Source organism: Staurois parvus, unplaced genomic scaffold, assembly GCF_062004578.1.
Source record: "Staurois parvus isolate SC_StPar_1 unplaced genomic scaffold, SC_StPar_1.0 ptg000081l, whole genome shotgun sequence".
In the NCBI taxonomy this organism is placed as follows: Eukaryota; Metazoa; Chordata; class Amphibia; order Anura; family Ranidae; genus Staurois; species Staurois parvus.
This window is the reverse complement of record NW_028317877.1, coordinates 15661453-15683381: the sequence shown is the minus strand read 5'-3', so window position 1 is coordinate 15683381 and position 21929 is coordinate 15661453. Positions and strand designations below refer to the sequence as shown.

The window sequence follows — 21929 nt, the reverse complement described above, 5'->3', positions numbered from 1 at the left end:
AACTGGGTATAAAATGAAGGGTTGTTTGGGAACACTGCTGTTTGTGGTCTTCATGGAGAAGTCGTGGAAATCATATTACTTGAAAGGTTGATCAATTATTTGAGATGGTGCTGCATGCATTATTGCAGTCTAGTTCAAATATTACTTTTGATGGAATGAAGACGTCTTTGTCTTAGGTTTTAGAACTGCTGAAGTAGCTTTTTGTTCACCTCTGTTCACTGTGGTTAAAATAGAACTAAAGGGAAAACTTTAGACTTGAATGTAAAGGGGAAGGGATGGAATCACTGTCAGGTTTTTATTGCTGTCTGCTTCTCATTGTCGAGATTCACTCTCTTGAATTGTCCTGATGACCATTGTCACTGGGAATGAAAGTGAGGGTAAATCCAAAATTCTGAGTTGCCACCAAAAAAGGAATAGAGGGGAAATCTTCCAACAGGGACACTTATTCCTGTAATAACTATCTAAAGCTGTCCATAAGTGGATCAAAATGTGGCCGATTCCTGCTGAACTGGCTGAATTTCAATCCATGTATGGGCACTGTGATTACCAATTGACTTCTGTACAAACACCCTGTATAATTATTTCCACTAGATCATTACTGCCAGCCATAGCCTGCAATGCTGATCTGTGTATTCTGAAAGCGGGGAAGTTTCCCCACTGTCAGAATACAAAAACTCAACAGGAGGATTCCCCCATACACTTCAAATGTATGGATGGGGGAATGGGGTCAGTTTTTTTTATTAAACACGCTGGTTGAATGAAAAAAACGACTAATGTATGGGCTGCCTAGGAAAAATTGGGCTTTATTAATTAAAAAAAAAAATGTTTTTTGAGGGTTTCCTCTTATTTAGGACAATGTACCGTTTTAAACTTTGGTTGTTTGCAAAGAATCCTGGTGCTTGGCGGTCGATCAGCACATAGCTTTCTACTAGAATAAAGCTGACCACACGTTAATCAAAATTTGGCCAGTTCAGAAGGGACCAGCTGAATTTCAATCCACGTATGGGGCAGGCTGGTTGAGCACAAGTCAATCTATTGGTTGACATGTGTACAACCAGCTTGTCAGTTTGTTTGAAAAAAAAAACAAAAAAAAAAAAAACAACAATCAGTGTCATTGCCTATACCCAGGAACACTGATCATTGTATTCTGGCGGCGGGGAGAATGAAAAAAAAAAGATCAATGAATGGGCTGCCTAAGCCAACAGTAGGCAAGCAAACATACCAGAATGAGCAAGTTTTATTTGTGCTTGCTGTGGTGTTTGATGGGTTGAGTGTTAAAATACAGGAATGAAGTACTGGTAACAAATTCTCCTAAACAAGTGAAGCAAAGCAGTGTTATTATTATTATTATTATACAGGATTTATATAGTGCCAACAGTTTGCTCAGTGCTTTACAATATAACAGGAGGCAATACAGTTCAATACAAGAGTTAGGAGGGCCCTTCTCCTTGGAGCTTACAATCTAAGAGGGAGGGTCTAGTAGTACAAAAGGTAATAGCTGTGGGAGATGGACTGGTAGGAGGAATAGAAGATTCCATTATTAGCTGAAGGCAGGATAGGCTTCCCTGAAGAGAGGTTTTCAGAGATCATCTAAAAGTAAGCAGAGTAGGCAATAGTCTGATAAATTAGGGTAGAGAATTCCAGAGGATGGGGGAGGCTCTGGAGAAGTCCTGGAGACGAGCATGGGAGGAGGGTTTTCTCTCTAGGACTATTTTACTGGTCGCTAAGATTGGTTGTTTTTGGCTGTTAAAGTAGAACTTTAGTCAGAAAATGAAGTCCTTCTAGATCACTTCAGTCTGGCCCCTTTTGCGTGTATAGCTATGTAAAACATTAAAAATAAGTGCCTATACTGTTTAAAATTCAGTAATATACTGTCTCACCCTGCTCTGCACATGCTTAGTTGCGCTCCATTTTTAGACACCGCTGATTTTGTAGAGGCCGATATGCTGACAGCCTTAAAGCATATTTACTGTAAACCCCCCCCCCATCCTTTACAGCCAAGGAAGCTGCTTCTGTTTGATCTGCAACTGCCATGGTGTTGCACATGTGATCAGTTATGACTCAGCCATTTGATAGTTTGACAGTTTGGTTGAGATCACAAGCAAATGTGACAGTTGGCAACCCCTGCAATTGTTGGGTCTATTTCTGCTTTATGATTTACTGCTGTTCAGGGGCTCTGGGCTTCAGCAAATGGGCAGCCTCCAGCAGGAACACACAGGAACAATGCTGGAGGCAATTTACAACACACACTAATTTTGGTAGCATAATTAATTAGAATGTATGTTCCTTGCTAAAGAACATTATTTTTTTACCAAGTTGTTATGGGTAAAGGTCCGCTTTAAGTTTTGCAGGGTTTCCATCAGGTAATTTACACCACCTCCTTTTTTTTTTCTTTTGTAAATCAATGATCTGGCTACCCCTTTATTCACAGAGGTATGGAGACGTTTCTCTAGGACAACCAGTGATATTTATAGGGGCTTGCCATTTTAACAATGCTTATTACTTGATTTATAAAACCGTGAATCTTACATTCACTACAGGTAAATCTTCCAGGTACATGTGTTTTAAATCCGTGATTGATGTACCATCAGTAAATGTTTTGTAAAAGGCACCTTCACTTCTTTAAAAACATGCCCGTATGTATACCCAAAACATTGTTTAGGATGTTTGTTTGTCCTGATGATCATTGTTGCCAAGACAGAAAGTGATGGGAAATACAAGATTTTATAGCTGTCATCACAGCAAGAGGCAAGTCCTCATGCACACTGGATGTTTTTACAGCGGCTGTTTTTGGCTTTTGACATTTTTTTTCTACAGCAAGTAAACCCCCCAGCATGTTATCCTATGGGTTCATGCACATAGAATGCAATCAACATTTTAACCCAGGACTAGTGGCTTTCTAGGGGAGTATTTTTAGCTGTAAAAGTGCTCTAACGCTGAAAAACACGGCAAAATGTTGCAAAATGGCGTTTTTGGATTTTTTTTTTTTTGGGTAAAAAAAACACTAACGCGGGAAAGCTCCGCTAAACACTGTGAAAAAGCTAAAAAAAAACTCCCGTTTTTAACGTGACTTTACACAGCTAACGTTACCAGCATTATCAAAACATCCAGTGTGCATGCGGGCTAAAAGTAAATCTTACAATGGGTACATCTGTTCCAATGCCAACTGTCTACAATGGGAAATCCTTTCATTTTGTAGAGGTTTCCTGTTGTGTTTCCAGGACAAGAAGTAGAAGTGGAACTAAACTCATCGATTTTAACATTCTCAAACAGTTACATTCCCAGCATGTGTCATGAATGTAATGGTTACACTTCTTGGGCTCTCAACCAAACTGTCAAAAAATTAAACGGCTGGTGTCATACTTGTTCACATGTGCAGCACCATGGCAGTTGAAGACCAAACTGAGGCCAAGATGGCAGCTTACTTGGCTGAAAACAATAGGGGGTTTAGGTCAACTTTAAAGGAAATCTCAATGCAAAATAAGTTTTGGCTATATATATATAATATATATTTTATTTTTTAATCTACAGGTCAGCATGTTAATATTTCAGAGGTTCATTTTGACATTTGTTGCTAAAAGGTTTCTATACTTTGCAGGCTTATGTGCTTCTGGGACAGTTTCTTGTGTTAAGGAAGGATGCAGATGACCTCTTTAAAGATTGGTTGAAAGATGCGTGTGGAGCGAATTCCCGTCAAGCAGAGTTATGTTCATCTTGTTTGAAAGAATGGTGTTCATCCTTCCTCTGAAGTTCCTCAACTACAAAGTTTCATATTTATTGACCTTACAGTTTTACATTCTATCAGCTTGTTTACTAAATTGTTTGCTAAGGAATAAAGATTTAAGGTAACGTTATCTCTGTGCAGCTTTTACACCATATTATCTTTTCCAAACATATCGTGCATCAGCCGTAGACGAACAGCAAGGTGTGTGTACATAAAAAAAAAATATGCTTCTGTTAAAACAGAAATACAGTTTGAATTAAAAAGCAGGATTTTTTAAACGAGTTGTTAAATTCAGTCCATGACTATTTCTATTCAGTTAGATTATAATCACTGTGTGAACCCAGGCTAGGAATAAGAGGAAGAGCTTAGTATGGCATGCTGATGGAAGGGAGGAAAAACACTGGTGACATGCAAAGAAAACATTAAAAGAATTCACAGTTCATTCCTAACAGTGCAACATTATTTGAATTATTAAATCCAGAAGAGCCGAGGCTACTCAGTATCAGTATTGTCCAACAGTACCTTCTAAAAGGGCCTGCCAAAGCATGCCACCCAATACATCTTTATTTTATGAGAGAGTAGAGGGGTTCAATGCTGGAGTCTTGTTAAGATCCCACCCAGTGGTAACTCAATTGAAATATATAGAGAGAGTGCATTACAGATTGTGGAGTAAGGTGAATGGCTGAACAAGAGTACAAATTTAAATTACGCATACGTAGAAGTAAAAAGCAGATCTTTTTAAAACTGCAGGAATTCAGCTACTTTGTAAAATGTGCTGGATTAGTAGGGGTTAAATCAAATAAGGTGCATACTACCTTGTGGACATATATATTTAATTTACATTTTTCTGAGTCCCTGGAGTAGAACGATCGCTCTGCTTCTGACCCTTGACATTGGACCCCTGGTCTCAGCTCCGGAGACTGCAGAGTTGTATGTAGCTGCTGTGCCCACCTCTCCCCTCCTCCTGTCTAATTGCAGAGTGCTGTGTAAAAAGTGCACTCATTCACAGAATACAAAGGCTTCTGTGAATGAAAAATGGATGGGAAGGGTGGACAGAGATGTGTGTTAGAACACAGTATCTCTCCTGTCAGAATCCTGGGAGTATTGTGATAGCTGCACTCCTGGGGCTCTATAAAGCTGTCATGTAATTTAAGGAGATATGTTCAGGAGGTGGCATGCACCTCGTTGGATTTGACTCCTAGTATGCCAGCACATTTTACAAAGTGGCTGAATTCCTAGAGTTCAGCTATAGTATAAAAAATGGTTGAAATCTTGGATTGAGATTATTCCTTATAACCTTTAAAGATTGTCTCCAGGCAAAATTGTAATTTTGGTATAAATGCATTCTAGTGAGTTTAAAGCAGAACTCCAATTTTGTTTTGATAAATCTATTGTTATAGATTTCTATATTGCATTCCTCTACATGTAATACTTCAACAAATTCACGGCTTCCCTTCTCTAAACCATACTTTTGACTTTGCGACATGCAGCATTGCAGAGCTGCTTCCTGTCCTGAAAGCTTTTAAATATGCAATCCCGATGTACTTTCCTACGTAACCTCTGATACTCTGTGTCTTTCACTGAGCTGTGCGACAGTTGATGAATTTTGGGAAATGTAGTGCCAGGTGGGTGCCCACAGTGAAGGCATAGGGTATTAATTCATTGCGGTGCCTGCCCACCAACCTACAAGAAAGAGGTCAATGTGAAATATTCCCATAGCACATGTTCCTGGAAAATTCTGTACAATAAGTGGGTGCAGCAGCAGATACCAAATGGAGACTGGTGACACCATAGATCAAGGTTTGCCAGCACAATGTGGATCGTCAAAATCAACTTCTAAACATTTGAGAAGGTATACCTACCTATTACCACTTTAAGGTGCCATCTATTACCCATGTCTGGCTTTAAGCCCTGGTTCACACTGATGCGGTGCAGAATTCGCAGTGGTTTCTGTGTGAATTCCGCACCGCATCAGAATCGCACCCTGTTCATGCAGATCACTGTGGGTGTGCATGTTAACACCCCGAAAGCAATCTGTAAAACGCGGTGCGATGTGCAGAATCGGATCGCATAGGTGTGAATACCCATGCAATCCAATTCTAGTGCGGACCAAAAAAAACGGGTCCTGCATCTTTTTTGGTGCGGGTGTGGTATGGCTCCACTCGCACCGCACACAAATCTGGAAAGCGGTGCGAAGCACATGCGATATACCGCACCGCATATGTGAACCCAGGTTAAGGGCTCATTAACACTCACATTTTTTGACAGATGTGGTTTGCACTGACATGTTTTAATGCATTTTTCAGTACATTCTGCACCACACATTTTTAAAATATCTGCATTTATATTCATTTCAATTAAAAAAAAAAAAAATCTGTAAAAAAGAAAAATAAAAAGCCGATACATGTAAAAGGGCCCTAAAAGGCACTATTTAGTTATATACCCCTCTGATAAAAAGTATACATGCACACCCACCCTATGAGTGACAGCCAGTCAGATGGTGGGAATGTGCGATTGCTTCTTTTCCATGGTCCCATTTTGAATGCTGTCACCATTGCCTTATCTTTCTGAACGAGGAGGAGCAATATCGTATCCCCCAAATCGCATGTGTCAAACAAGGCCCACGGGCTGAACCCAGCCAATTTCATATAGCTTTACTCCTCTATTGCAGCACTCCCCCACCTTGTCTCAGCAGAAAGAACAAAACTCTGTTGCTTCTCTGTGAAGCCATGAAGAGGCTCATCTCTCCCCCCAACAGTCAGCAGCAGAGCTGATAGAACTACTCCTACAGATCCTGCACCTCTGTGTGCAGCTGCAGCACCCCCTTCTCTACATTCAGCAGACTCTGGCAGCTGACTCCAGTCCTCCAGGGCTTGCACTTTCTGCTTCCCAGCTTCTTCCCAGCAGCACAAGGTAAGGGGGTACACTGATGTAAGGAAGGGTGGGGAATTCTTGACTTCTGATGGCAGGGGGTCTCTTAAAATCTTTTATGTAAGGGTGGGGTACCCTGATCATCTGCTTATATTTATTATGAGAATAATACAATTCTATTCCAGCTTAAAAAGGAGGGTTGCACATTGCTAGTATCATCCACAAGAAACTATTGGAGACTTCTCAGACAGAACACCATGGCAGAACCATGTACAATGCAAGCAATCTCCAATAACATTTCTTGTGGATGATAGCATGTGTGTGTGTGACCCTCTTTTTCAGCATTGCATCTGCTGCAGCCATGCGAGTGGGCCAGTCTGTACCTCTCAGTAAAGTTCTTACTAAAACCGGTAATCATTGAATGCAGAGGCAATTAAAAAGTAGATATATTTGTATAGTCCTACAGATAAAACCAGCCCTTTGAGGGCAACTATAAAGCTGATGCGGCCTGCAATAAAATGGAGTGTGGCTCCCTTGCTCTAAATTGCATCTTTCCACTCTTACACCCCGGTCACATCAAGCCGACTTTGGAATTGTGAGACTTCACTGTAAGTCTCACAATTCCAAAGTCAGGGGACATACCGATTTCAAGTGCAATTTGCAAGACATCTGACACAGATGTCTATGCAAATCGCACAAAAAGTAGTGCATGTATTACTTTAGAAATCGGTGCGGTTCCGACCAAGTCAGAACCGCACAGATTTGACCGCTGTAATTGTGGACAACAGGGTGTGACTTGGCATGTGATTTGCAAAGCGCCAGGCATGCAAATCGCACCCGATGTGAGCAGGGGGTTAGAGTATCTGATGAGTATCATATTACCATCTACAAACAGGCATATCCAAAACGTGTTCAATTCTTTGTGTGTATATATATATAAAAAAAAATAAAGTACAACAGAGATAACAAAATACTGTTTTATTAAATAGAATACATCTACAAAATTCAGCTTCATTAAACAAGCCCATAAGTTAAGACATGTATACAAAGGAGGTTACAATCTCACTTGTACAGTCTGTCAGGCAGTGATTTTTGCCTGTTATTCTGACAAAATGTCACAGGCTATCAATCATGACAGAAAATTCAAGGGGCAACTCCACTATAAAATGGATTAGGACTGCAAGTGGAGTGGCTGCTGATATTTCTAGGGCTTGATCCTTCATGTATCATAGGAGAATATCACTTCCCCAATCCCCTTCAGCTATGATCACATGAACGAAGACTGACATTTGTTCAGGTGATTGGCACTGGAGAGGAGAATTTCAACACTAGAAAGGTTGTTTAGTTCTGTATTCTATAGTTCTTCACATTGGCATATCTCTGTGCAAAGGGTAGTCTTTGCCCACATAGGATGCAGGCAGTCTCATTCATGTCTACTGGGACACAGCCACCGGTCCCAATTTTGACAGCCATACAGGTACATGTCCCTGAACGCACACTGCCTGTGCTCAGTGATACACGGAGCCTGTCTAATTGGGACCAGCAGTTGTGTTTTTGCAGCCATTGCATCTCAATAGACATGAAGGGGACTGCCTGCACAGAACACCTGAGCATTCCATGAGGGTAATGACAGCCCTTTGCACAGCTGTATACATAAAGTAGGCCCATGTGAGAGAAGGCCTACTTTTGAATTCTACTTTAAAACAGACCTATTTAGTTTAAAAGACAGCAGGCACTTTTAAAAAAAAAGGTGCTAAACACCATATATGACATCAGTAGAAAAGTTTTAAAATCATTCTTCACCAGATTTGAAAATGTTAACTCCAATTTGGTTTTATTTTCTAGATAAGGCATTTTTTAATATACTACTAACAGCTATGCATCTATTTTAAACCTCAATCAAACTTTCAGATAAAAAAAAAAAAAAAAAAACGCTGTGTGAGCTTTCTTGTGACAGCGTAATGATGGTAAATCCACCTTGTGAGGAGTAATGTTTTACTCTATGCTTCTTCCAGACTGCTCACCCAAGGACCCAACTATGCAATATCATACAAAGCGAGGTGTTTAATCTCCAAGGATACTTAGAAACAGCATGAGGTAGGTGGACGGAGAGACACCAGGTCAAATGGAAAGGCAAATAGTAAGAAAAAATGAAAGCGACAAAATGCCCCATGAACAAATGTACCTTTTTACCAGTTAAGAGAAGTCAATCCACACTGAGGGTAGGTTCACATCTGTACGGGTGGTGCCGCTGCGGATCCGCACTAAAATCCGTGCATCCACACCACCCGCACAGAGAAATGCAGACCCGCGGGCGGGTGCTATAAGTTCTAATGGCACGCCACCCACACTGGAAACCGTAACCATACTGTGAACCGAGGTTCCCATGCGCAAGTTTTTGGAGGAAGTGCAGGCACGTCTTCCCAGCGTGTCACGGGAGTCCATTCAAATGAATGGGTTCTCATGCCAGCACAAAAATCGCGGCCCGCATATATGTGAACCATATATTTAATTTCACCAACATATGTCAGAGACTACAGTTGCTGGACCACAAGGCTCATTTCACACGGAGCGGAGTCCGCTGTGCTCAGCAGGCGATCAGTGAGCAGATTCCCTGCTGAATCGGAGCCAAAACAGGATAGATGTCTGTTTTTTTTTTACATGCGTGCCCCTTCAGTTTCTGCCTGGAGGACATGGGCAGACCTGTGCTAGCTCTCCGGGAGACCAGGCATAAGCAGATTTCACAGTCCCTTTACATCAAGCTACCTTTGATCTGGTCTGCAAAAATGGAAAAGCCACAGTCTTTTTTTTCTGGATGGGCCCAGAGGTAGGTGGGTGTCAATGCACACAAGTCACTTTACACTGTCTATAGGGCTGCATGGAGCTTCCGATCAGGTCCACCTGAAAAACCAACAGGCAGACCTGATCGGAATGTCTGTATGAAAGGAGCCCAAGGGAACCCTAAGTAAGACACCATTCTTTTTATGGCAGAAGTAACCCAACACAACTAAACATTTTGGGTTAAGCCTTCAGCTTATTCTGTGAACAGGTTTCCTTCTGAACCTGTGTTTCATGCAAGAATGTCTACCATATCAAATTTAAAGGGATATTCTGAAGCAGAAAATAAAATGCCCACTTATTGTTCATTTCCTGAATGCTATACCTTTTTGGGTGCTATAAATGGGGCTATGTACTGTTCAAATAAAGGGATATTTACATTCGGTGTAGATGGGTCTACTCCATTCAGCCTGGGTTCACACTTGTGCGGTGCCGCATATCTCATGTGATTCACACAGGAACCGCACTGCATTCCTGTGCAAATCACATGCGAATTCTGTGCGGTGCAATTTGAGCTATACATTTTGTATGGCTCTATTCGCACCAAAAAGGTGCAGGAACCCTTTTTTGGTCCTCACTAGAATCGGATGGCATGGGTATTCACACCTATGCGATCCAACTCTGCACATCGCACCGCGTTTTGCAGACCAATTCGGGGTGTTGTTAACTTAACATACACACTGGCAGCGGTTCGCATGAACGGTGTGAGATTCTGATGCAGTGCGGAATTCGCACAGAAACGGCTACGAATTCCGCATCGCATCAGTGTGAACCCAGGCTAAGAATAAGAGGAAGAACTTAGTAAGGCATGCTGATGGAAGGGAGCAAAAACACTGGTGACATGCAAAAGAAAACATTAAAAGAATTCACAGTTCATTCCTAACAGTGCAACATTTGAGTTATCAAATCCAGAAGAGCTGAGGCTACTCAATGATCAGTATTTTCAAACAGTACCTTCTAAAAGGGCCTGCAAAAGCACTTCACCCAATACATCTTTATTTTAGGACAGAGTAGAGTGGGGTTCAATGCCGGAGTCTTTACAATTGTCCGTGACCCTGATCCTGACAGGTGGGTCATGGCTGTGAGCTGAAGTGGTTCCTCTCAAAAATTAAATCTTATTTGTAATGGAAAATCCATTAGTAGGATGGATACCATCAGTATTAAGATCTCACCCAGTGGTAACTCATTTGAAATATATAGAGAGAATGTATTACAGATAGAGGAACCAAAAGTGCAATCACAGCCAAGCAGGTACTGTCACATCAAATGTAGGGGAGATACCCCACCAGCAATCAATCAAAACCATAAAGACTGATTACAGAAACAAGGGATCTCCACCATAAATGTAAAAGTGTTATTAGGTGGAGTTCCATCTTAAATAAACATAAAATAAATGAAGTAAATGAAAGCTGTCACCATTTAAAATGTTAAATAAATTATGGCTAAATCTCTGAAATCCACATCGGAGAACTGAAGTCAAGTTTAGGCCAGAAAGTCCTCTTCACAGTCTCTGCTGTAAGATGTTATGCATTACCCTGCATCCGATTCATGTAGTAAAAGGTTGCTCCTAGGGCCCAGCTGGTTTCTACATCATTTATTTTCTTAACAAGCTGTGGAAATGAAGGTTTTAGAGTGAACAAACAATTCAAAACAGGCAGCACTCAGCCCTGGCTGTAATCAGGAATTGAGAAAGATCTGCCCAACGGGCACCCTAAAAACACGACTATTATTATACAGGATTTATATAGCGCCAACAGTTTGCACAGCACTTTACAAAATGAAGGTAGACATTACAGTTACAATATAATTTGGTACAAATTTAAACCTGTCACGTTAGACATTGAAAGGACTGCAATTAAAGTAAAAATGAAAACCAGCGTTCTGATACTCTGGATTTGAGGGCATGGGAAAAATTGGTTAATGTGGATCTTCAGATGTATGAGATGACGTATGAAGCAAGTACAGGGAAATTCAGAAAGATATGGTCCCAGTGGGAGGACTCAAGTGCAACGGTACCGGATGATTCTTAAAAGAGGATGATAGGTTCCATTTTTGGAGGGGAGGTGCACTGATAGTATTTGGAACTGAGTGGTGTGATGAGTCCCAGACATATTATGGATTTCAATTTTTTTCCCTTTTTTTTTGTGGAGAGGTGCTATCCTGGCGTCCTCCCACAAATGCGCAGTTCGCGCTGTTGCAGAGGCGTGATCTGTCACCGGCCATGTACCTCGGACACGGCTGATGACAGATCTGAGTAGCGGCCCCCGTTGCCGGTACCATGTGACCTGCTGTGACCAATCACAGCAGGTCACATGACAGTTGTATACAATGGATGGCTTCATTCATGCCATCCATTGTACACTAGTGCCTAGCTGTGAATGGTCACAGCAGGTCACATGCACATGTCATGTGATTAGCTGTGGCCAAATCACAGCTAAGCACAAAAAAAAAAAAAAACCCTGAATGAATCGATGTCATTCAGGTAAATGCTTGCTTATAGCAAAGTAATTCTTTGCTATAAGCAAATTGTGTAAAAAAAAAAAAAAAAAAAATGCTGATCACTTCCCCAAAGTAGTACAATGTTACTATGGTAACATTGTACTACTTTGGTCATAGTAAAATATGAAAAAAAAAAATCTTAAAAATTAAAAAAAAAAAAATGTAATAAAAAATAAACAATATATTTTTTTTTTTTTATACTGTCACCAGTCAGTGTCCCTGATCACCGCCAAGCCAGTTATATGATGACGCTGTACTGCACTGGTGACAGTATGTAAAAAAAAAAAAAATTGTGAAAATAATTTTTTTTAATTTTTTAATTTTCCGAAAAATTATGACAAAAAAAACACAACTTCAAAAAACTCGCCATTCCTCTTATGAAGTACGTCAGACTGTCTACTTTGCAAAACGGGGTCATTTGGGGGATATCTGTACTGTTCTGACTTTCTTGGACCTCAAGAAATGAGATGGGCTGTCAGTACTGCAGGATTGATCAATATTCAGATATATACCATAGTTTGTGAACTCTATAACTTTCCTACAAACTAAAAAATACATCCTAATTTGGGTTATTTTCACCAAAGACATGTAGCAGAATACATCTCGGCCTAAATTTATGAAGAACAATTATTTATTTGTAAACTTTTATAACAGAAACAAAGAAAAACGTGTTTTTTTTTTCAAAATGTTTCGTCTTTTTTTGTTAATTTTATCACAAAATAAAAACCCCAGCGGTGATTAAATACCACCAAAAGAAAGCTCTAGTTGTGTGAAGAAAACGATAAAATTTTAGTTTGAATGACAATTGCACGGTCATGCAACATTGTACCCAAAGTGTGAGAGCCCTGGAATGTGAAAAATGGCCTGGGAGGGAAGGTGTAAAATTGCCCGGTATTGAAATGGTTAACTTCGATCTGTTCTGATCTGTTTATATCTGTTTTTTCATAAAGTGATTAGCTGTATGATAGATATGTCATAAATCTTGGAAGAATGTAACATTCCTACTGTTTGATAGATTGCTATTTGTTTTTTACATGCATGCATGCATGCAAAAAAAAAAAAAAAATTAAAAATCAGAAAATCTCTCTTCTTACTTTGTTCCTTTTGGGCTGTTAAATACGCCAATACACATTTTTACATCTGTTTGATGAGTGGAAGCAAGGAAACAGACCCATGTGTAATTGTAAATAAATGTTTTTTTTATGCAATGGGGAATACTTTTGTCTTTCTGCTTCTAATATAAAATTGAGGGAAACTTTAAATAGCCGTGGAAGCACAATTGACTTGCTTATTTAAATAAGAGGTTGGGGATTATTATTATTATTGGAGAGTATTGGGGATATCTGGAGAGTTTTTTGCACTAAAAGGGAATTGGGTGTTGAGAACTTTTAATATTTGATGCACTTTAAATTGGAGAACATTTTTTATTACTTTTTATTTATGTGATGCATTATGTGACGCATACAACACATATGACATGAAATTGTGGCAATTGTGCGAATATTTAAAAAATATGTAAACACAACATTTCATATTCCTGTGCTGTACTATGTACTTGTATGAAAGTACCCTGTTCTCTTTGCATTGCTTCCTTTGTGTGAAATCCCTGGTGTTCCTACCAGTACCTCTGCTTTCCTATTAAAGCTGACCACACTAGGCAAGATAGCACAGCGTGGTCAGTTCTCTAGCTGCGCTGAGAACTCATCCTTCTCTCTTCCAATGATCAGACTTGTCCTAACATGCACCCCTGCATATCCATTCACTGGAAAGATCAGTGTACAGCTGTTTCTCCTACCCCAGAATTTTAAGCTCCTTGTGCAGCGGTGAACAGTGGGTATGTGATCACTTATTAAAAAAAAAAAAATGCAATTATAAATGCCTTTTTTTACTTATTTAAATCTATACAGAAATGTTTTGCCTTTCATTTCTATTTTAAACTGAATGGCCTATTTTACAAGGTGAGGATTCACATATACTTTAATAAGTTATTCAACTAGTTCAACTCTTTGTCCAAAGAGTAAACCCATTATTCACAAGCTGATGGGTGCCTACCCCCCTGTGGTTTCTGGGTTCTCCTGCTCTTCCTGGGAGCCCAGGATCATAACCACCATCTTCAGGATGGAGTGCGGAGGGCACTCGATCTCCCCTGTAAATAAAGAAACCGGAAGCCGCAGTGATCTAGTCACTTCCAGTTTCAGATCCTCCAATTCTTGGCCAGTACAGCCAGAGGACACATACAACCGAGTGGATCTGTGCTCAGTTACATGCTTTGGTCTATTAGACCCCTAATGTCTCCATAAAGAGTACCTGTCACCCGCCCATTGTCTCCATAAAGAGTACCTGTCACCTGCCCAGTTCTATCACATGGGGGTTTATTAACCCTTTGTGGATAGCAATAAAAATACGTAAAACGTAAACATTAATACAAGGCATAAAAAAAATATGTAAAAACAAAAATTATAATAAAAATGTATAATAAAAATTGCTGTAACCCCCATTGCCCTACACAAATTTGCAAACACATGTACAGGGTGTGCATGTGTATGTAAACCGTGGTCGCACCACACATTTGAGGTATCACTGCAAACATCAGAGTAAGAACAGTATTTCTAGCACAAGAGCTCCTGGTTAACTCTAAACTTATGAGCTGTAAAGGTTTTTGAAGCATCACCTATGGAGATTTTTGGGTACCCTAGTTTTTTTTATCTATTATAGGCACACTCATTTTTAAGATTTGGCATGTTTGGTATCCATTTACTCAATGCAGACTCATCTTTTATATTTTACTAAAAGATGGGTATAATACTGTGTGTGTTTGCACTAAAATTTGTTTTATTATATTTTTCCCTGAAAATGTGCATGTAACCACTTCCTGTCCAGAGACGTACTGGTATGTTGCTGGACTTTCAGTGTTTATGCCAGAGTGATGCTTGCCGTTAGAGGCATCGCCCCGGTACCATTTTTCAAAGCCAACGGTCGGCTTTCTTGTAATAGCAATCGGAGCGGCTTTCCAGCCGCTAGATTGCGATTACAAGTAGCCGGAGGGGATGTCCCTTCCCCCCCCCCTCCCGCTGCTCTCTCAGGCTCTCCCATCCGACTGAGAGACCCGAGACACCAGCCAGCTCATCCGCCAGCTGGCCAGACAGCCGAACAAAACCGCGATCAGCTTTGATCGACTCTCCATTATAGTAAACTGGAAGCGATGACCTGTCACCACTTCCGGGTTACTTGGCAGTAAACAGCACCATTTTTAAAAAATAAAAGCATTCAGAAACACCAATATTGGTGTTTTTGAATGCTTTTAAGTGCAGAGGTGGGATCTGGGGTCTTCTAGACACTAGATCTCTCTGTAAAGAGTACCTGTCACATGCCTATTGCTGTCACAAGGACAGCAATAACAGTGATAAAAAAAATAAAAAAAATGAAAAAAAAAAACCAGTGATAAAAAAACCAACAACTTTAAAGCGCCCCATCCTGCTATGCTCGCACTCAAAGGCAAATGCGCGCATCGGTCCCGTATACAAGCGAGCAGCAATCAACCCACACATGTGAGGCATCACCATGAACGTCAGATCATGGGTAGTAATTCTAGTACCAGACCTCCTCTGTAAATCTAAAGTGGCAATTTTAAAGCGTGACATGTTTGGTATCTATTTACTCGGTGTAACATTTTTTGTATTGTACAAAAAAAAAAAAACAGCTATGTATTATGTTTTTTTGCAATAAAAAGTGGAAAAAAAAAAAGTGTATTTTTTTCCCTGTAAAATTGCATTCACAAAATGTCAAAACCCACCAATTTATTCTCTAGGGCCTCTACTTTGAAAAAAAATATATAATGTTTGGGGGTTCTAAGTAATTTTCTAGCAAAAAGACCTGACGGTTACATGTGAACAAACAGTGCTAGAAATGGCCTGGACTGGAGGTAATTAAGTAGCATGTGATATAAAAAATTGTAGCTATCATCTTTTTATTCTACAGGACCTCTGCTTTCAGAAAATATATAATATTCCGGGGGATTAAATAATTTCATTGCAAAAGTAAAGATTTTTACATGATCGCAAAAAAAGGTAAACAATTGCTCTAGAGCCGATCTAGTTAACTATTTTTTTTTGTTTCAGCGACTACATTGTTTTAGAAAAATGCATTACCTTAAGGGATTTTAGTCTCTATTTTTCCTTTTGAGATAGAAGGCTAAATGTAGAAAAAACACAACTGCTCAGCTTTTCCAAAAGTGGTAATGTGGTATTTACCTTTAGCCGTTTTTCTTTAGGAAATCCCAAGTCTTGTAGAAGATGAGTGATATAGCACAAATCCATACAGAAGAATGGACGGTTCTCAGATTTTTCTATATTTGTACACTCTATAAAAAAAATATACAAATTAAAAGAAAAAAAACAAAAAGGAGGAGAGAGATGAGCAATTACATAACACTACATAGCAAAGAATAACCCGTGGTCTTGCAGGCGTTTCTTAACTACCCGGACAGGCTGCCCATTATATTTGCACTTCCTACCTCATTTTGCCTGGCTAGCCCTATTGAATTAACACCATCATGCTGGTTTCTGGGGTTGTGTGCTTGCACAGAGCCAGCAAGAACCTTACAGCCTTGCTCATGGGCAATGAGGAGCACACTGGGAGATTGTTCTGTGCCCAGGGTTAGATTACTTAAAATCTGATAGCTTCTTAAACACTTCATGTCCAGACACTTTCACCCCCTTCCTGTCCAGGCCAATTTTCAGCTTTCAGCACGGTCATACTTTGAATGACAATTGCGCGGTCATGCAACACTGTACCCATATGAATTTTTTTGCATTTTTTTGAGACAGATAAAACTTTTATTTTGGGGGTATTTATTCACCACTGGGATTTTTATTTTTTTTTTGCTATATAAATGAAAATGTCCAAAAATTTTGAAAAAAAGTTTCTTATAAAATTTTGCAAATAAACTATCTTTCTTCATAAATCTTGGCCAAAATGTATTCAGCTATCTTTTTAGTAAAAAAAATAAAAATAACCCAAATTAGTTTTTAACCAAAAAGTATACATTTTTCAAACTTTTTTAAATTTTAATTTATTTTTTTTTTTATAATACGGTCACCATAGTGACACTGTACTACTTGTGGGGGGTGATGAAGATTTTTTTTTTTCTACACGGATTGCTTTTACACCCATAAAGGCTGTAAAAGCAATCATTTCTTCTTCTCTCTGGCTGCATTCTTACAGCCATTGAGAAATACTGTGAGAGCTGTGATTGGCCACAGCTTGTCACATGGTACAAGGCTGTTGTGAATAGTCTTGTACTATGTGATCTCTGTGATCTTTCACAGATTTCACACGTAGTAAACAAGATGTCAGAAGTGACATCTTGCTTACTACTATTCATGTGATCACTGATTGGCCAATCGGTGATCCCATGATCGGGACCTCACACAGAGGTCCGGTACAGCGATCGGTGTTCCGCTGTGTCCCATGGAGCGCGCACAGGCTGAAAATGCGGGCGCCGTTTATGGACGGCAACCTGCTCCCGTCTGGCCGTTTATATACATGGGCCAGACGGGAACTGGTTAAAGTGGAACTTCACTCTCTCAGTCATAATTGACTATTTTTTATCCTTATGCTGCTAGCATTAGTAAATAGATAGGAAGGTATATCATATTTATATGTTAAAAAAAAAGTTTTAAACAAGTATTTAGTTATTTCCTGGTTTCCATGCCTAGGCAAATGATGTCAGAAATCCCAGGAGTCTTCAGGATGGGAGGAGGAAATTTCTCAGCAAAGCACACCCTCATGCCCGCATGCCTGAGCTAATGGCAGATGGGTTCCAGGAAGTAAATGCTACATGAATCATCAGCCCCTACTCAAAATGGCAACAGCCAGAAATTCTAGGGAAGTGTTTTTCATTGATTTCTCAGCAAAATAAAGCATGGAGACATGGATGGACTAGGGGGTTTCCTTTGAATAATACAAATTGATTAAATAATGTTTTTGAATTGTGGTGCTCAGATGCAGTGTAGTTCTGCTTTAAGTGAAACCTTGTTCCTGGTTCTAAGAACTTCTCTTGAGTTTACCTAGAGGATGATTAACATGGTGATATATTTACCTTATTCATTGCTCTTGCAGACCTCTTCATGAAACTGGTCTCCAAAGCCTCTTCCCATTATAGCCCAACTGTTCTCAGCTCTGTTGTTCTCCCTTATAATCCAGGACCACCAGTCCTGCATTGTATAGGACGACATCAGAGAGCTGCAACCGGTCCAACAGCAAAGGGAAGAGGCACCAGTTCAACAAATAGGTGGAGGCCAGGAATAAGGCAAGTATATCACTTTACTCATCATCCCCTAGGCAAAACAAGCAAGTAACCCCTTGCAGTGGGGAGGGAGACCCACTGCAAGGGTAACTGTTTTTGGCCCCAGAGTTCAGCATTAAGGATTCTTTTTGAAATGTATACATGTTCCTTCGGTGGAAATGACAATTAAATAAAATTAATCTGGACATTCTTACAATTTAAATTAAAATCCCTGGAAATGCTTCTTTACCCTGCTATATTGTTGCCATACACAAGATCCAAATCCATTTCAAACCATCTTACCTTTTTGAGCTGCCATCTCAAAGTCTTCAACCTTTACAAAGCCACCAATCTCTGGATCTGAGAAAAAGATCATGCTCATGTTAGAAAGAAAGTAGGAAATGAAAGTAGGGGAAAAAAAAAAAAAAAAAAAAAAGGAAAAATCCTGTCCATTCATGACGTCTTCACATAGGTTTTGGGTTTTCTTGGAACTTAAGTCTGGCACTGAGGTGGGATTCCTATTAAAATGTCTCAAGAAAGTTCAGCAAAAAGAACACTGATCAGAGCGATTCCAATTGGTCAAAGCTGTCACATGCTAGTGGTGACAGATCAGAATCGCTGTGATCCGTCCTGGAAGCCCTACAAAAAGGCGGCAGAAGAACAGGGATTTCAAATCCCTAGATCATTTCACCGGCTGCATGGGCATCAACAGCTCGTCACCCACAGAGGGAGGTACAGCAGGGACCAGAGGAGGGTGGGAGGGTAGTGTATGGTGTTACCTCAACTTTTCATTATTTTTTCTTGAAAGGTGAACAAACCCTTTAAAAATATCTCTCTTAAGCGTAGTTCAATAGGAATCAAGAAGAGATTTGCTGCAAGTCGAAGACTGTATAGTAGTGATTGTTTACCAATACTGGATATAGTGATAGGAGCTTGGCTTCTAGGCCAAGCTACAGTTTATCATCTAGCAGGATGATATTACAAAGCATATTTCTAAGCTATGCAAAACCTATCTGAGAAAAAAAAAAAACACAACAAAAAAAACTAAAGGAAAACAGAAAGCCAGATACACCATATACATGGTACAGTGCCTCAGTCAGGTACTTCTGTTTATTACAAATTGACAGCACATACCCAGTGTGTGGTCAATGTGCATGGAGCAATACATTGAGCTATAGCATCTCACTTTATCACTTCTTTCTCCCCTCTGATCAGGAAATGAACACCAGGTGAGAAAGAAGTACAGGCAGCAGAGCAACACAGAACTGCCGGATGCCTGCGCCCTTTGGCCAGTTTCTGACCAGACACTCAGAGGGAACCTGCCTTCTGCCTCCCTATCCCTGTTCAGCTAGACAGAGGTAGGGAGATGGCAGTTTCTCCCAGCTTAATCTCCCTCTAGTAAGTGTCTGTACAGACACGGCGGAGATCTGCAGCTATTACCTAAGCTACATTGTGGCAGATATGCACAGCTACTAGTTTATAGGGCATAGAAACTGCAACATTCCTGCGATCTGAGATTTTCCAATTTCTGACACACATGCCACAAATCCTCAACCACTTGCCACCCACCCACAGTACTTTTAATGTGATGCTTTGGTAAGTTGCCTGGCAAATTCACACTAAGTTCTGTGTCCTGTACTTTACAATTGAAATACAATAGTTTAATCAGGCCCACTGTCTAAAGCTTACTAGCTCCATTGACAAATCTGAAACCTATGGAACCCCCATGAGAAGAGATTCACACCACGTTTGAGAAAATTCCATACAATCCAGTCACATATCTGTTTGTGCTGAAGACTGAGCTGGACTGACCGGATTAGTTGCTGGCCGTAGGTGGGTGGATAGGGAGAAGTCCCTCCAGTCACTTGTACCCAATGGTGGATAGTGGCGATAAACCCTCTTTGGGTTTGGGCTGCTGCCTTTCTGGTACGGCGTTGAGGTCGTTTCCACATGTATACTTGGAATAGTAGAAAAGAAGGAGCGCTCAACGTCCAAAAGAATGCACTTCTGATGGTAGATTAGAAGGCATTTATTGAGAGTAACAAGTACATCAAGCCAACGCTTTTACTGGAGCTTTTGCTTGCAGAATCCTGATCTTGGAATCCTACACCTAACTGGGAAGAGGAGGATCTGTTGCTGCATCCACAGAGGAGGGATCCACTATTCCTGTAACTGGACCAGCTTTATTCCCTTCTGGATTGAGGATCCATGAGCTCTAGATGCACACTGCGTTTATGTGTCTTTCTTCTGGTGAGTGCATTTTTCAGCCGTTTCCACACGGATCACCAATTTTGAATCCTCACTTGTCACTGGACACGTTCTTATGACCAAGACTTTAAGTGGACTCATACCTGTTTTACTATCACTACCTTTAGCGCTGCACTATTTTTATGTTATTCTATTTTAAGTACATATTGGTTGCTTAGAGTGCTTAGCTGCTTTCAGGACTAGTGCTCACTGTTGTTCTCCCTATTTGATTATCAAGCCAACGCGTTTCGGGAGAAAATACTCTCCCTTCTTCAGGTCCACTGTCTGAAGCTTACTGGCTTCATTGACAAATCTGAAACCTATGGAACCCCCATGAGAAGAGATTCACACCACGTTTGAGAAAATTCCATACAATCCAGTCACATATCTGTTTGTGCTGAAGACTGAGCTGGATTGACCGGATCAGTCACTGGCCGTAGGTGGGTGGTTGCTTTGGTGGTTGGATAGGGAGAAGTCCCTCCAGTCAGTTGTACCCAATGGTGGATAGTGGCGATAAACCCTCTTAGGATTTGGGCTGCTGGTACGGCGTTGATGTCATTTCCACATGTATACTTGGAATAGTAGAAAAGAAGGAGCGCTCAACGTCCAAAAGAATGCACTTTTGATGGTAGATTAGAAGGCATTTATTGAGTGTAACAAGTACATCAAGCCAACGCGTTTCGGAGAAAAGACTCCTTCAGGGCTGCTGCTGCATGCAATTAACAGCAACAGTCCTGAGAGTCTTTTCTCCCAAAATGCGTTGGCCTTGTCGTTACTCTCAATAAATGCCTCCTAATCTACCATTAAAAGTGCATTCCTTTGGAAATCGGGCACTCCTTATTTTCTACTATTCCAAATCACATATCTGGGAAGAGCTGGGCTGGACGTGTTCCTGAACATCTTCATAAACTGGCAACTGGAAGGCTGAAGGCCTGTAGTGCTATAATTGCTAGTAATGGAGGAATCTTTGTAGAACATAATATTTAACAAATAGGATAGTTGAAAAAAAAATCAAAAATCAAAGATTATGACATGATCAGCGTATAGACTACATTTTGATCAATATAATAATGCCTTGGTGAATAACTCCTGCTTGCATTCAAACAAAATGAACATTATATATGACACTAGTACATGCTAGTGATGAATACTTGTACTTACCTATCAAATGTGTATCTTCAGCACGATCAAAATAATACGAAAAGGAATAAAAGTATAGGACAGCCACCTCGTCAACATGATTCACTTTGCCCTTCAGCATTTTTCCTACTCTTCTATAGCAAGATTCATATACAGAAGTTACTGCAAAAGGAAAAAAAACAAAAACAAACAAATCATAGCACAGTGAAAGTGACTTCAGCTTGTAAAAGGATAAATATAAGCGATTTCCCAACAATGCATTGCAGTAATTAAATATGAGAATGGGAAGTCTTCTTTGTGTGCAGGCATGCAAGTAAATGAATA

The 21929-nt window shown here is 40.2% G+C and overlaps 2 protein-coding genes across 4 annotated transcripts in view; one reads left to right on the top strand and one right to left on the bottom strand.

The window, feature by feature from the left end:
* LOC149468713 (barrier-to-autointegration factor-like protein) overlaps positions 1–3854 on the top strand; it is a 56310-nt gene extending 52456 nt beyond the window's left edge. For all 3 annotated transcript variants that reach the window (XM_089669810.1, XM_089669809.1, XM_089669811.1), the window contains exon 3: positions 3599–3854. In XM_089669810.1, coding sequence (XP_089525936.1) covers positions 3599–3748 — 150 coding nt within the window. In that variant the 3' untranslated portion in view covers positions 3749–3854. The remainder of the gene's footprint in view (positions 1–3598) is intronic.
* Positions 3855–7558: 3704 nt separating this feature from the next.
* The window catches only part of ENTPD6 (ectonucleoside triphosphate diphosphohydrolase 6), a 64972-nt gene continuing 50601 nt past the window's right edge, over positions 7559–21929 (bottom strand). Inside the window, exons 11-14 of the mRNA XM_089669806.1 lie at positions 21627–21767; positions 18522–18578; positions 16183–16292; positions 7559–11043 (exon numbers count right to left, since the gene is read on the bottom strand). Of these exons, the coding sequence (XP_089525932.1) occupies positions 10957–11043; positions 16183–16292; positions 18522–18578; positions 21627–21767 (395 nt within the window). The 3' untranslated portion in view covers positions 7559–10956. The remainder of the gene's footprint in view (positions 11044–16182; positions 16293–18521; positions 18579–21626; positions 21768–21929) is intronic.